General features: G+C 37.0%; 1 protein-coding gene across 1 annotated transcript in view; it reads right to left on the reverse strand.

Moving 5' to 3' along the window:
* LOC111820092 (GRAM domain-containing protein 1C-like) overlaps positions 1–15,925 on the reverse strand; it is a 56,605-nt gene that overhangs the window by 24,594 nt on the left and 16,086 nt on the right. The window contains exons 2-3 of the mRNA XM_023728861.1: positions 10,904–11,053; positions 1,565–1,649 (exon numbers count right to left, since the gene is read on the reverse strand). Of these exons, the coding sequence (XP_023584629.1) occupies positions 1,565–1,649; positions 10,904–11,050 (232 nt within the window). The 5' untranslated portion in view covers positions 11,051–11,053. The remainder of the gene's footprint in view (positions 1–1,564; positions 1,650–10,903; positions 11,054–15,925) is intronic.

A 15,925-nucleotide genomic window follows, 5' to 3' on the forward strand; every position in this document is an offset into this window, starting at 1 on the left:
TAGGGTTTCAGGATTGTTGATTCTCTGTTTGGCTTAGTTTTTCGGATCTTTGTTGTGGAGGGACGGCGTGGTGCTTCTGCCTAGACCGCCATCTTGCCGGAGTGAGAAAAATCTAATTTTCTTAACATCTAACAAGCTATTAGAAATTCAGAAACAGGCAAACAATCCACCAGAAAAATGGGCAAAGTTTATAAAGAGAAAGTTCACAGAGAAAGAAATATAAATGGTTTATAGACATACAGATATTCAATGTTCCTCATAATTAAAGCAACATAGATATAAACAATGATTACATACCATTTCTACCTATCAGACCTTACCAAAGCAGAGCTCCTGAGATGCTGCAAAATAAGTACTTGCATACACTGGCGGTGAGAATGAAAACTGGTACAGCCTCTTTGGAAAGTAACGTGACAACAAACGTAGAACTCTTAAATGCTCATGATCTTTTGTGCCATAATTCCACTCCTAGACATATATCCTACAATATGTGTACACATGTGTGTAATGACAAATGTACAAGAAGTGAAAGAGAGGAACCAACTAAAATGTCCATCAATAGGGTATTTATTAAGCAATCTAAGATACAGTCATCCAATTTAACACTAGGCAGCCATTAAAAGAATGAACTTGATCCATAAGTCATGCTAATAGAAAGCATTCTAAACAAGATTCAGAACAATAAGTACAATGTGCTCCAATTTAAGTTCTTTTAAGTATATATATATATATATATATATGTATATATTCTCCTCACTTGAAATTCATGGAGAAAATTTCTGGAAATCTACGTAAGAAATTGTTAACAGTGGTTATCTCCCAGAAGCAGACTCAGCCGGAAAGGCTACTCGCTTTTTACTGTGTGCCCTTATGCAGTATTTGAATGTTTTGCCATGAGAATGTATTGCTTTTGATAAACAATATTTTTAAAAATTGTTTTAATTCATTATTATGATATTTAATTCAGCATTGAGCTGAATTGTCTAGAAAATCAGTTACGGTACCAGAAGCCTGAGAAATTGCTAAAAATAAATGTTTTAAATTATATATCTACTAAAACATTCTATATTTTCATTACAGGAATGTATATTAAGCATATATCAAACTAAAATAAAGCACTTTTGTAAGAAAAATGACTAAATTTTTCTCTTAAAGCCTGCTTTAAAGAAATCTATCTGAAAGATTACATGAATAATGATATAGCACTAGAATATTTTATAAAATTGCTCTATGAGTACATTTGTTAAAGAGTATCTTCTTCTGGCAAAGTTAATAAGCATTCACATCAAGTTTAAATTTTCTCTCCAAAACCATATAAAACAAGCACCAGAAGAAACTGTGACAAATCATTTCCTCCTGCTTCTTTTTACTCAACTCGTACTTAATATTCTTGGAAGTCAAAAATCACTCCTCCCCACATGACAACTTAGCTTTAAATTGTCTCATTATGAATGATAAGAAAGATTTTCTGTCTAACACAAAGGCTTAAATTCTCTACATATACTATCATCCATCCATGTTTTTTGTTTTTTTGTTGTTGTTGTTGCAACTTTGTCTTTTTTACCTGCTATCAGTTTCTCTGTATCAGGCAGATGTGTAAACTGTTTTTTGTATTCCTCATTCCTGTCTTTATAGGTGGAACTTGAAATCTGCAACAATAAAAAGATTAAATGTCTATTTAATTGTGGTCTTCATTAGATTAACTCAATTATAATGACTAAATAAAAAATGGACTCTAAAATCATGTGCTTTTATGCAATATTTTGTCTATGTCCTTGTATCAAAACCCACATAAACATTTCAAAAAAAAAAAAAGGGGAAGCAAAGGAGGCTACTTGCTGTGTATGGAGTGAGGAGTTTGACAAACCTCTCCACCTAAACTAATATATAGCTGAACAAAACTGTGAAAAACAACACCTTCGACACTCTAGAAATTGACCAAAAGCATACAACAAACTGAGCAGCATTTGTTCATGAGAAGCTAGGAAACTAGGTCAGGATAGCGGGAGTCTGTGTCACCCTTTCCCAAGCCTGCTCCCATTATTCCCCCCCTCTGCCCACCTATCCTGCAAGTTACATCAGTGCATAGTTCTACCAGGGTGGAGCTGGATGTAAAAAAAACTAAAGGTATGCTGAAGAGTGGAATGGAGAGCAGAAAATGTACACCCAGAATGAAAGGGACAGCCTGAAGCTGTCTGAGTGTGAGGCTGCAACTGGGGCCAGCGGCAAGCTGGTGGGCAGATTAGCTGGGGACCTAACAGAGATCCTGGAGGTGAGACAGCCAGGGATGGGCTTCATAAGCTCTCCATGTATTCCCAGCTGAACAGAAGCTGCATGCACAAGCAGCAGGGACTGGCCATGTTATCCCCACATTCCTGGCTGGAGACACACGAGATCTAAGGGGAACATAAAAACTGTGGCAAACTTGAAAATGGCCTGGACTTTGAATTCATTCCACAATCTACACACAGGTCTATTGACAGGAGAAAACCTTATAGCTATATGTGTTTGAGCACAACTTCCAACCAATCATTGGCTGCCATAGGGGTGACCCTAGGAAGCCAGCCTTAAAAACAAAGGCGACAACAATAATAATAACTTCCCACACACCACAGGACAAAAAGATTGTGTATATTTACTTAAAGCAAGTTATTAAAAAAAAAAACACAAAAATCAGCAACAACAACCTTTGGGAGTGGGAGGGATGGAATCAACATCCAAAGTTGCTACAATATAGTCTCTAAATTGTCCAATTGTCAACCAAAATTACAAGACATGCAAAGAAACAGGAAAATGTTACTCATATGAAGGGGGCGAAAGCAGGCAATAGAAAGTCTCTGAGATTCCCAAGATGCTGGATTTAGAGACAAAAACTTCAAAGGAGTTAGTATAAATATGTTCAAGGATTTGGGACCCATGCTTAAAGAATTTAAGGAAAGTATGACAACAGTGATTCAATAAGTACCAAACCTTAACAGAGAGACAGAAATTATTAACCAGAAGAAAAAAGAATGAGAGACACACTGAAGTTGAAAAGTACAATAACTGTTTCTCTCTTTTGCTACTATTTCAGAGGTCCACTGCATTTTTCAATTATTATTTATTATTTCAATGACCATGTTTTTCACATCTAGAAGTTGTATTTGGTTGTTTTTCAAATTTGCCTGGTGTTTTTCATACTGTCTGCAGTGTGATTAATTACTTTTCTGTGTGGCCTTTCTAGCCATGCTCTTGTAACTCCCACCCAGGTGATTGGGTAAGACTGTGTGATAGGGTAATTGAGGCCCACCAAAGGGACTGGTCAGTTTTGCCTTAAAAGAGAGTCACTTCCAGAGCACAGAGGAGGAACCTACCCCCACCAAGGAAGAACAGCCAGGAGCAGAGAGCGCATCTTTGGACCCAGGATCCCTGCACTGATGGAAGAAGTGTATCCTGAGTGTCCCTGAGCCTGAACTGTAACTGTTCACTTCCCTAATAAACCCCATAATCGTAAGTATGGTCTGCGAGTTCTGTGTGGCCACTGCAATGAATTATCGAACCCAGCAGAGAAGTAGAGAGTGTTGGGCAAGAGACGGTTGGTGTCAGAATTAGTAAAGACGGCAGAGAGAGAAGGTTTATCTGGCCTCCACCTCATGGGAGTCGGCCTTGTGCTGTTGATCTTGGTTCTCCTTCCCCATTGTGGGGTTGCAGGAGGTCAGACACTGCCTCCAAGCCATTTTTACACTGTCTTATCTATTTATCATATTTTTAATTCCTTCTATTAAGTCTTTAATAATATCAAATAACTATTTTATAGTCGTTATCTGATTGATAGTTTTACTATCTGAAGTTTTGGAAATTCTAATATGCTATTTATTAATTCTCCTTCCACTTACTTATAAAGTACTAAATTCAAGCCCCAAAACTTCATGAGAGATGGACTATAGTATGTACCCTTGGGACAGAATTTTTCCCTCACCCCAAGCCCAGGCCTAGACAGACAAGCTTCCTTGTCTTCAATCTGCAGACGTAGGCAGGTTTTTTTCCTAGTCTACCTCTCAAAGAGGGTATAACTCTTCAAGAATCATGGTTCTACAGAGTTCTCAGATCCAACTCACACAAGTTCAAGGTATCATCTCCTATCCCTGTGTGGCCATTGAAGCTCTGGTTACTGAGACTAGCAAACTCCTCAGGGCTGCCTCAGCATTACCTCATGTGCGTTCAACTCTGGTAAACAGTTCTCTCTCTTTTTTTTTAAGCCCTCAGGAAATTTCCCTTGCTGTTTAATGAGCCCAGACATGCATTGTGAAGAGATGTTTGTAAAATTTTATCCAGTGTTTCTAGGTACTTTGTAGCAGAAGAGCTTTGAGGTTAAACAGTTTCCTTCCCATATTGCCAAAAATGTTAGTTACTATTCTCTTATAATTAAATGTAAAAACGTTAAAGATATCTAAGTTTTTGAAACAGTGTCTAAGTATCTATACTTAAAATTTTAAAAATGGATAAAATATGTTTTTAATAATATAAATTGTGAAATGAGTTTATCCTTTTTATCATTTAGCAAAATGAAAATGTGAAATATCCTTTATAAGCTGGAATAAACCCAAGATATGCTGACTCAGAGAGAAGAGTATGTTATAAACACATTAATTCTCATGGGTTTGTTTTTGTGTTTTTTTTTTTTTAAAGTGCAACATTAATTAATCCTTATACCTATAAATCAGGTTTGTGGCAAGTTTTAACTCCCATATATAAGCAGAAAAATATTCACCAGTGAGAAACATGACTATGGTCATGTAGTAAGTCAATGATAAAGTACAGAATCAAGACTTCTGATTTCTTGTATATTAAAAACCTTGATTATGAACTACAGAACTTCAAATCCAAATATTTTTATTAAAAAAGTCAGTACACTAGTTTCTGTACATATGTAGATAATGCTTCAAAATCTAGACTTGTTTTTATATTTTTGAGTGTTTTCTAATAAAGAAATATAAGAAATAATAAGTTTGAATTGTAGCCTCTTGTAGAAATTCTCCTGGTTATTCTTTTTTTTTCTACTACCTTCTCAAGTCAGAAAGCTGAGAAATCTGAGATTTCATTTCTTCTTTAGTCTATGTATATATATCAAGATTTTCAAATACACAACTATTCAAAGATATACCAAGGACTCCTAAAGAAATTTAATTTTAGTTACACAATTCAGAAAACTTTATAAATCTCCTTACTTTTAAAATACAATTATCAACTAAATCAGGAAATAAGTATATACTAACAACAAGTATTAAAGAGGAATTTAACACTAATGAAATACCAAGGTACAAACACAAATGTTAAATATTAAGTACCTCACCCAAAGCACTATTATGTCTATCAGAAAATCCAATTAAGTATGTCACCTTCTAAACACACACTACAGAAAATCTCAAAGGTTTTTTTCTACTCCTGGTAGTTGCTAACTCTACCTCACCAAGACAAACTACATTAAAGAAATGCATCTGCTGCAGATCTCTGCCTGCTTTTCCCCTGGGATTTTAATCTATCTGGAATATCATTATTTTAGTCAGGAAGGAAACAGACTTTTTTGTTTGTTTTATGGGTTAGTTTGGTTTTGGCTATGTATTTTTACTAACAGTTAAAGGGCAAAAAGTATAAATATTCACCATAATCTTTATTTTAAATTTAATTTTTCTTCATTTCAAATAATTTTTATTATTTCATTAGAATTTAAAAGTTAATAAACTCATTTCCCAAAATTAGGATTAAATATTTTAATTATAAAATAAAAAATACACCCACTCCTCACTTATTGACATGGTTAGGTTCCAAAGACCAGGTCGTTATGCAAAAATTGGTGTTAAATGAAAATGGAGGATGACTACTTCATATCACAATATTGAGGATGACTACATCATTACATAATTGCCAAATTATATCATTACATAACTGCAAAGTTACTTCACTACATAACTGCCAAACACTGAGAATAATGGCCCAGCTAAGGTGACACATAACTTTAATCATCTCAGCGAGCGTTACTCTCACTTCACAGCTCGGTGTTTGTTACTGCCAGATGTATGTCATTAATGTGCAAAACAGTAGGATAGTAGATTTTTTGCTATTGTCATAAATGTGAAATGTCAGATAACAAGATAGTCGATAAGTGAGGAATAGGTGTAAAACAAACATAAGAGTTAAGTTTTCTATATTTATATTATAGTATTGAAATAGAAAATTTGCAGATGTTGATCTCACTATCAAAAACAATAGAGATTTCTACACCAAATGTTCACTGCAGCACAATAGCCAAAAAGGTGAAAACTACCTAAATGTCCATCAACAGATGAATAGATAAATAAAACGTGTTATATATATATATATAATGTGATATTACTCAGCCATATAGAGAAATGAAGTCCTGATACATGCTACAACATGGACGAACCTTGAAAACATTATGCTGAGTGAAATAAGTCAGTCACAAAAGTACAAATATTATATGATCCCACTTGTATAAAATGGGCAAATGTATAGAGACCAAAGCTTATCAATGGTTAACACGGGTGGGAGGGAGGGGGCAAGGGAGTCATGGCTTAGGGGGCACTGAGCCTCTATTAATGGTGGTGGGATAATTTGGAAAAGGATAGTGGTGATGGTTGCACAACATAATGAACATAATCAACATCACTGAATTGTTTGTTGTTGTTTTGTGCCATTGAGTCAATTCCGACTCACAGCAATCCCATGTGACATAGTAGAACTGCCCCATAAAGTTTTCTTGGCTGTAATCTTTACAGAAGCAGATCAACAGGTCTTTCTGAGTGGGTTCGAGCTGTCAACCTTTCGGTTAGCAGCTGAGCACTTAACCATTTGCGTCACTAGGGCTCCTTACGTGTTTTTTTACCACAATAAAAAAAAATCTTTTTTAAGCTATGGAGATTTAATCATACTCCTTTAAATTAAAGTCCTATTGTCAGAGACACACTTATTAGCCAATCTGTTAAATGGAATGAGATTAAATGGATACGGTCTATGTGAAAACAACCTTAGCAGAAAAAACAAAACCAAAAAATGAAAAATCTTTAATAAATTTTGCTTTTTTTGTACCTTTTAGTGGTCTTCACAAATTTTTTTATTTGTAGGGAGCCATCAAAACGAATTTTCCACCACGACTACCATGGCCTCCACCAGACTGAGTCTAGCACAACTAGATGGTGCCCGGCTACCACCACTGACTGCTCTGACCGGGATCAATCACAACAGAGGGTCCCGGACAGAGCTGGAGAAAAATGTAGAACAAAATTCTAACTCACAAAAAAAGACCGGACTTACTGGCCTGACAGAAACTAGAGAAACCCGGACAGCATGGACTCCGGACGCCCTTTTAGCTCAGTAATGAAGTCACTCCTGAGGATCACTCTTCAGCCAAAGATTAGACAGGCCCATAAAACAAAACAAGACTAATGGGGCACAACAGCCTAGGGACAAGGACTAGAAGGCAGGAGGGGAGAGGAAAGCTGGTAATAGGGAACCCAAGGTCAAGAAGGGAGAGTGTTGACATGTCGTGGGGTTGTTAACCAATGTCATAAAACAATATGTGTACTGTTTAATGAGAAACTATTTGTTCTGTAAACCTTCATCTAAAGTACAATAAAATAAATAAATAAATAACTAAATGCATTTTCCAATATTATAAATCATACCTGTTGCTATTGAGTCAATTCCGACTCATAGCAGCCCTACAGGACAGAGTAGAACTGCCCCATAGGGTTTCCAAGGAGCAGCTGCTAGATTCAAACTGCCAACCTTTTGGTTAGCAGCCTGAGCTCTTAACCACTGTGCCAGCAGGGCTCCAATATAAATAATAGGTTTTCTAATGCAGCACTTTTCTACCTGTTTTCAGCTGGGATGTCCTACAGAGGTTCTCATGTAACATACTCCCATTGACCATGCCCAGTTTTTATGACTGAAGCACAGCCACCAGAACTATAAATTATGAGTACTTGCTAGCCACAACTCCAGCTCTTTCTCTCCCACTGATTCAAAACACACCAGTGTGGCAACAAAGTGGCACAAGCCCTAATTTTACAGGTGGGGTACTGAAGCCACACAAGTTAAACAACATACTGTCAAGGGCAATACAACAGGTGTGTTGCTCCTAATCTCCAGTTCTTCCCATTACATCATGTGACCCTCTCAATTCACTGCTGTGAAACAACTTATTTAGCCAGGTCAGAATACATAAATTATTCCACATTAGTGATTTTTCCAGGGTCCTGGAGTTCAACTCTTTAAATCCCAAAATTTTAATAAGTGATCAATCCTTTTTGATAGAAGCCTTCCTAACATAAAAAGGCACAAATCGAAACCCCTTTGATGTTCCAGTGAACTGAATCAGACTTTTTTTCTCCCCTTTGCTTAAATACCAGGTCACGTGTCTCATGAACACCTTCTTGTTATCCTCCTGGTCTTCCTGGTGTTACTGTTGGCTTCTCGTGAACTCTGTCACCTTAGTCAACTCATTCAATTCCTGTATTATTGCAGGGCGAGTGTGGAAAGAGAACAGAAACATGGTGGGGTCCGTGGCAAAAGCAGACAGATATAAGATGGCAGAGGAAAAATGTGTTATTTACTTTCCTGACTTGTTAAACATAGTTACTTATAGTACTGTATAAGGACTTTAGCCTCCACATTAAGAGGTTTAAGTTGCTACCCTTTTTGAGCTCCTGCTGTCATTTCTTGCTGCTGTCCATGTGTTACTGTCAAGTAATTCCTCTATCTCCAGTATTCTATTCAACCATAAAATGGGAAGCAACATATCCAGGCTTATTAAAAATATGTCAAAAATATATTAAAGAAGTTCCAAATGGAACACTTGAGAGATTCTCCATTACAATACATATCAGCATGAACTTTGATTTAGCTATTCAGGGACCTTTTTGTTTTTGTTTGCTTCTGGACTTTTGATAGTTCTGGTTTCTGGGTAACTGACCTGTGTAAAAGCCTGTAAAACTTCTCAGATGCTGTATTTGTCTTTAAATCTATCCTATGTGAATTCATATAAGCATTCCTCCGAGTAGAGTGTTTTGAATCAGCACAGGTACTGGAGCTAAGCCAACATGTACTTTTGATGCTATAAACCAGTGCTTCTCAAACTTTAATGTGGGGACCTCATGCAAACGAAAATTCTGATTCAGTAGGTCTGAGGTTGGGCCCAAGATTCTTCATTTGTAACAAGCTGCCAGGTGATGCCATTTCTGCTGTCCCCACATATTACAGGTTGAATAGTAAGGTTCTAAAACACATACACTGGAGTCCTGGTGGTGAAATGATTAATCGCTCGACTGTTAACCAAAAGGTCGGGAGTTCAGACCCACTAGCCAGCAGTCTGCTTTCTTAAAGATTTACAGCCTTGGAAACCCTATCGGGCAGTTCTACTCTGTCTTATGGGGTCACTATGAGTCGGAATTCGACTTGACGGCAATGGGTTTTGAGGTTTTAGAACACGTATTTCTTCTTTTGCTCCCTTCTTTTATTTCTATGTAATCTCATTTCCTTTTCTTGCTTTACCCCTTTTCTTGTTAAGTCAGTCAACAATAACCACAGTAACTGCTTAGCCCTGTAGACAGTCCTGGACATGATAAAGGTTCCCCAATTTATATATAAGTGACAAAAATCACAGTGCAGAGAGGTCAACATACTACAATGTTCATAAAACTTTTCTAAATGTGACCAAAAATACTATATTCAATATCAATGACATGATTTTTAGGATATGTAGTTATTTTGATATATTTCTCAGCAATCAAAGATTTTCCTGAGGATAGGGTTCAAAAAATTTTATGATAATAAGCTAGGAGAGAGGCATGGAACACATCCTTTCTCAAAGCCTCAGAGGAATCAACACAGCCAATACCCTGATCTTGGATTCCCAATCTCCACAACTGCAAGACAATACCTTTCTGTTCTTATAAGCCAAAAAAAAATTACAAGTTTCTCAGTAAGAAAGCAGAATCTGTTAGTCACGTTAAGATTCAATGGAATTTTCATGAACTGAACCGATAATTATGAACCAAATGATGGTACCTGTACTAATCCTCATAACCTGTTAATATTACGCTTTTTTAGTCTACTCAAAAATTACAGAAATTCCACTACCAAGTAATCCTAATCCTCAAGAAATTATCTTTCTAAAAAACTAATATTAGAACTATCAATGCCTTATAATCTTATCTAAATTTCACTTATAGCTGTATAATAATACCAGATTATATCACATGGCTCATAAATCTCCTAGAAATTGCCAGAGTCAGAATGAGCCCTTTAATATAATAAATGTTAGCACTCTTACGGTCACAGAAATTTTGTTCTTACAAAAAGACTCTTTGAGACATCAATATACCTAATCAACAAGCAGTTGTCTCCTTTTACAGGGGTGAAACCTGAAGCACAGCCAGGTTATGTAACCAAGCGAGGGCAGTACAAATAGAATATGACACTCCTAACTTTAAAGTTCATCTTATAATCATCATTCACCACTAGTAAACTTCATTTTAGGTACAGGAATTAATTTTTAAGATCAAAATTATGTAAAATAGCTGACTTCTCATAACACATAGAAATATGTTTTCTTTACAATGTTAGTCTCTTGCCAGTACAGTAAACAACAATGTAAGGGGAGACCAATTCCATGGTGTAGTTTTCTCAGGGCAACTGATGCAGATGATTCGACTCCAGCAAGCCAGACAACAGCACATTCTAGTGGTCAAAGGAAAGCATAATTGCAATTGTCTTTGGGTATCTGGATTAGTATCAAAGCATCTGAAATCTAGACGGTAATAAGAAAACCTACAAAATAAATTGCTTCAGACGTAAAATGTGTGTTAAAGATTAAAATGAATACATAAGAAAGAAAAAATATTACCCAAAAGCTCCAGTCACCACTCCAGTTATATAAAGTTGGTCCCTGTGTTTTAGCTGACACGACATTACTCTCATCCACAACCGGACAAGGGTTTTCCTCTAACTCTTCCTGTAACTCAGTGGCAAGGCTTGAATGCCCTTCATTCATTACCTGTAAAAAAGTATCAGACAATTTAAATTATTTAATGAGAAATGCCCATCTTACAAAAGAAAAGTTAATGTTCAAAACATATAAATTGACTTAAAAAAATTGACTTTTAAACCTTAAACATTTAGAAAACAGTAATTAATATTTTTGCTTATATAGCTCATACATTTATACATGCAACAAATCTTTTCCAACTACTGTTATTTGTTAGGTAGTTTACTTGCCACTAGGGATGCAAAGGTGAATAAAACAAAGTCCTTAACCTCCAGGAGTTCATAGTTTGTTTGGGAAAACAATAAGAATAATACAATGTAATGGGAGTGTTAACTGGTACAACCATTTCGGAGAACAATTTGCAATGTCTACTGGGGTCTAACCCCCACGTGTCTGTCACTTCGTCCTACTGTGGGAATTTGCGTGTTGTTGTGATGCTGGAATCTATGCCATCAGTATTCAAATACCAGCAGGATCACCTATGGTGGTCAGGTTTCAGCTGAGCTTCCAGACTAAGACAGACTAGGAAGAAGGACCTGGTGTCTACTTCTGAAAAAAATTAGCCAGTGAAAACCTTATGAATAACAGCAAAACACTGTCTGATATAGTGCCAGAAGATGAGCCCCTCAGGTTGGAAGGCACTCAAAAGATGACTAGGGATGAGCTGCCTCCTCAAAGTACAGTAGACTTTAATGACGTGGACAGAGTCAAGCTTTCGGGACCTTCATTTGCTAATGTGGCACAACTCAAAATTAGAGGAAACAGCTGTAAACATCCACTAATAATCGGAATGTGAAATGTACAATGCATGAATCTAGGAAAATTGGAAATTGTCAAAAATGAAATGGAACGTGTAAACATCAATATCCTAGGCATTAGTGAGCTGAAATCAAATGGTATTGGCCATTTTAATCAGACAATCATACAGTCTACTATGCCACGGAATGACAAACTGAATAGGAATGGCGTTGCATTCATCGTCAAAAAGAATATTTCAAGATCTATACTGAAGTTCTACACTGTCAATCATAAGATAATATCTATACGCCTACAAGGAAGACCAGTTAATATGACTATTATTCAAATTTATGCACCAACCACTAAGGCCAAAGATGAAGAAACTGAAGATTTTTACCAACTTCTGCAGTCTGAATTGATTGAACATGCAACTAGGATGCACTGATAATTACTGGTGATTGGAATGGGAAAGTTGGAAACAAAGTAGAAGGATTGGTAGTTGGAAAATATGGCCTTGGTGACAGAAACGATGCCAGAGATCACGTGATAGAATTTTGCAGGACCAATGACTTCTTCATTGCAAATACCTTTTTTCAACAACACAAACACTGACTATACACGTGGACCTCACCAGATGGAATACACAGGAATCAAATCGACTACATCTGTGGAAAGAGACGATGGAAAAGCTCAATATCATCAGTCACAATGAGGCCAGGGGCTAACTGCGGAACAGACCATCAATTGCTCCTATGCAAGTTGAAACTGAAGAAAATTAGAACAAGTCCAAGAGAGTCAAAGTACGACCTTAAGTATATCCCACCTGAATTTAGAGACCATCTCAAGAACAGATTTGAAGCACTGAACACTAATGACTGAAGACCAGATGAGTTGTGGAATGACATCAAGGACATCATACAAGAAGAAAGCAAGAGATTATTAAAAAGACAGGAAAGAAAGAAAAGACCAAAACAGATGTCAAGAGACTCTTGAACGTTGAGTAGCTAAAGCTAACAGAAGAAATGATGAAGTAAAAAAGCTGAATGGAAGATTTCAAAGGGCAGCTTTCAACAATGAAATGTGCAAAGACCTGGAGTTAAAAAACCAAAAGGGAAGAACATGCTTGGCATTTCTCAAGCAGAAAGAACTGAAGAAAAAATTCAAGCCTTGAGTTGTAATATTGAAGGATTCTATAGGGAATAGTAAACAATGCAGGACGCATCAAAAGAGGATTGGAGGACTACACAGAGTCATTGTACCAAAAAGAATTGGTTGTTGTTCAATTAATTCAGGAGGTAGCATATGATCAAGAACTGACGATACTGAAAGAAGAAGTCCAAGCTGTACTGAAAGCACTGGTGAAAAACAAGGCTCCAGGAATTGACAGAATATCAATTGAGATGTTTCAACAAATCGATGCAGTGCTGGAAGTGCTCACTCCTCTATGCCAAGAAATTTGGAAGATAGTTACCTGACCAACCAACTGGAAGAGATTTTTATTTATGCCTATTCCAAAGAAAGGTGATCCAACCAAATGCAGAAATAATCAAACAATATCATTAATATCACATGCAAGTAAAATTTTGCTGAAGATCATTCAAAAGTGATTGCAGCAGGACATTGACAGGGAACTGCCAGAAATTCAAGCCGGATTCAGAAAAGGACGTGGAATGAGGGATAGTATGGATTGAATTGTGTCCCCGCAAAACAGCTGTCAACTTGGCTAGGCCATGATTCCCAGTATTGTGTGATTGTCCACGATTTTGTCATCTGATGTGATTTTCCTGTGTTGTAAATCCTACCTCCATGATGTTAACGAGGCAGGATTAGAGGCATTTATGTTAACGAGGCAGGACTCAATCTATAAGATTAGGTTGTGTCTTAAGTCAATCTCTTTTGAGATATAAAAGAGATAAGTGAGCAGAGAGACGGGGACCTCAAATCGCCAGGAAAATAGTGTGTCCTTTGGACCCTGGGTCCCTGCGCTGAGAAGCTCCTTGACCAGGGAAGATTGATGACAAGGACCTTCCCCAGAGCTGACAGAGAGAGAAAGCCTTCCCCTGGAGCTGACACCCTGAATTTGGACTTGTAGCCTCCTAGACTGTGAGAGAATAAATTTCTCTTTTCTAAAGCCATCCATTTGTGGTATTTCTGCCACAGCAGCCCTAGGTAACTAAGACAAGAGATATCATTGCTGATGTCAGATGTATCCTGGCTAAAAGCAGAGAATACCAGAAATACGTTTACCTGCGTTTTATTGACCATGCAAAGGCAGTCAACTGTGTGGAGCATAACAAATTATGGATAACACTGTGAAGAATGGGAATTCCAGAACACTTAATTGTGCTCATGAGGAACCTGTACATAGATCAAGAGGCAGTCATTCAAACAGAACAAGGGGATACTGTGTGGTTTAAAATCAAGAAAGGTGGGTGTATCTTTTCACCATGCTTATTCAATCTGTATGCTGAGCAAATAATCTGAGAAACTGGACCATATGAAGAAGAACACAGCATCAGAATTGGAGGAAGACTCATTAACAATCTGCCTTATGCAGATGACACAACCTTGCTTGCTGAAAGTGAAGAGGACTTGAAGCACTTATTGATGAAGATCAAAGACTACAGCCTTCAGTATGGATTACACGTCAACATAAAGAAAACAAAAATCCTCTCAACTGGACCAATAAGCAACATCATGATAAATGCAGAAAATATTGAAGTTGTCAAGGACTTCATTTTACTTGGATCCACAATCAACACCCATGGAAGCAGCAGTCAAGAAATCAGACAACGCACTGCATTGGGCAAATCTGCTGTAAAAGACCTCTTAAAAGTGTTTAAAAGCAAAGGTGTCACTTTAAGGACTAAGGTGCGCCTGACCCAAGCCATGGTATTTTCAATCGCCTTATATGCATGTGAAAGCTGGACAATGAATAAAGGAGACCAAAGAAGAACTGACACCTTTGAATTGTGGTGCTGGTGAAGAATATTGACTACACCATGGATTGCCAAAAGAACAAACAATCTGTCTTGGAAGTACTACACCTAGAATGCTCCTCAGAAGCGCAGATGGTGAGACTTCATCTCACATACTTTGGACATGTTATCAGGAGGGATCGGTCCCTGTAGAAGGACATCATGCTTGGTAAAGTAGAGGGTCAGCAAAAAAGAGGAAGACCCTCAATGAGATGGACTGACAGTGACTGCAACAATGGGCTCAAGCACAAAAATAATCATGAGGATGGTGCAGGACTGGGCAGTGTTTCGTTCTTTTGTACACAGGGTAACTATGAGTTGGAACCAACTCCATGGCACCTAACAACAACAGTGGGATCTAAAATGGGCAGACAGTACAAGCCAGCACTATAACATGCACACGGAATCAAGGATGTTTGGAATACTAAAAAAGTAGAAACCACCTCACTGTGCAACAGTAGGGAAACTGATAAATAAGCTCTGATTCATATAAACAATGAAATACTATACAGGAGTTAAAATGAACAAACCAGAATGTATTTAAAAGCATGGAAATAAATGTGGCACGCGATGTTTCTTGAAGCTACAGGTTGTAAATATTTTAATTTGTAAAGTACACAAAATAATACTACACAATGATTATGAATGTACACGTATAGGGAAGTACAAAAACATCCAATGTAATTACACACTGAAACTCCAGGAAGGTGGTCACTTCTGTGGAAGGAAGGAGGGAAAGGGATAAAGACAGGGAAAACTGGAGGACTTTAACTGTATTCGTAGTACATTTAAAAAAAAAAAGAGAGAAACAGAAAGCAAGTATGTCAAAATATAACATCTGTTAAATCTGCATGGTGGAAACAGGTATCTGTCATTTTTTTTACTGCACTTTTCTGGCTATTTTTTACTATTCCTAAATAAAATTTTAAATTACATGTATAACACAGTACAATGAATGGCAAGATTCTGCCATCTCACTTTGTATTTTTCTATTTACCATATTTCTGTCTTAGTCTCTAATTTTCATCTTTGCTTTCTGCCAATTCGATAAAGTTTTTCTTATCACATTTTTTTTTCCTGCTGGTTTGGAGGCTACTGATTATATTTCTAACCTATTCTATCAGTGGTTACTCTAATTTTTTAAACATGTAAGCGTAACGGATTA

This window comes from Trichechus manatus, unplaced genomic scaffold, assembly GCF_000243295.1.
Source record: "Trichechus manatus latirostris isolate Lorelei unplaced genomic scaffold, TriManLat1.0 scaffold00026, whole genome shotgun sequence".
Classification (NCBI taxonomy): domain Eukaryota; kingdom Metazoa; phylum Chordata; class Mammalia; order Sirenia; family Trichechidae; genus Trichechus; species Trichechus manatus.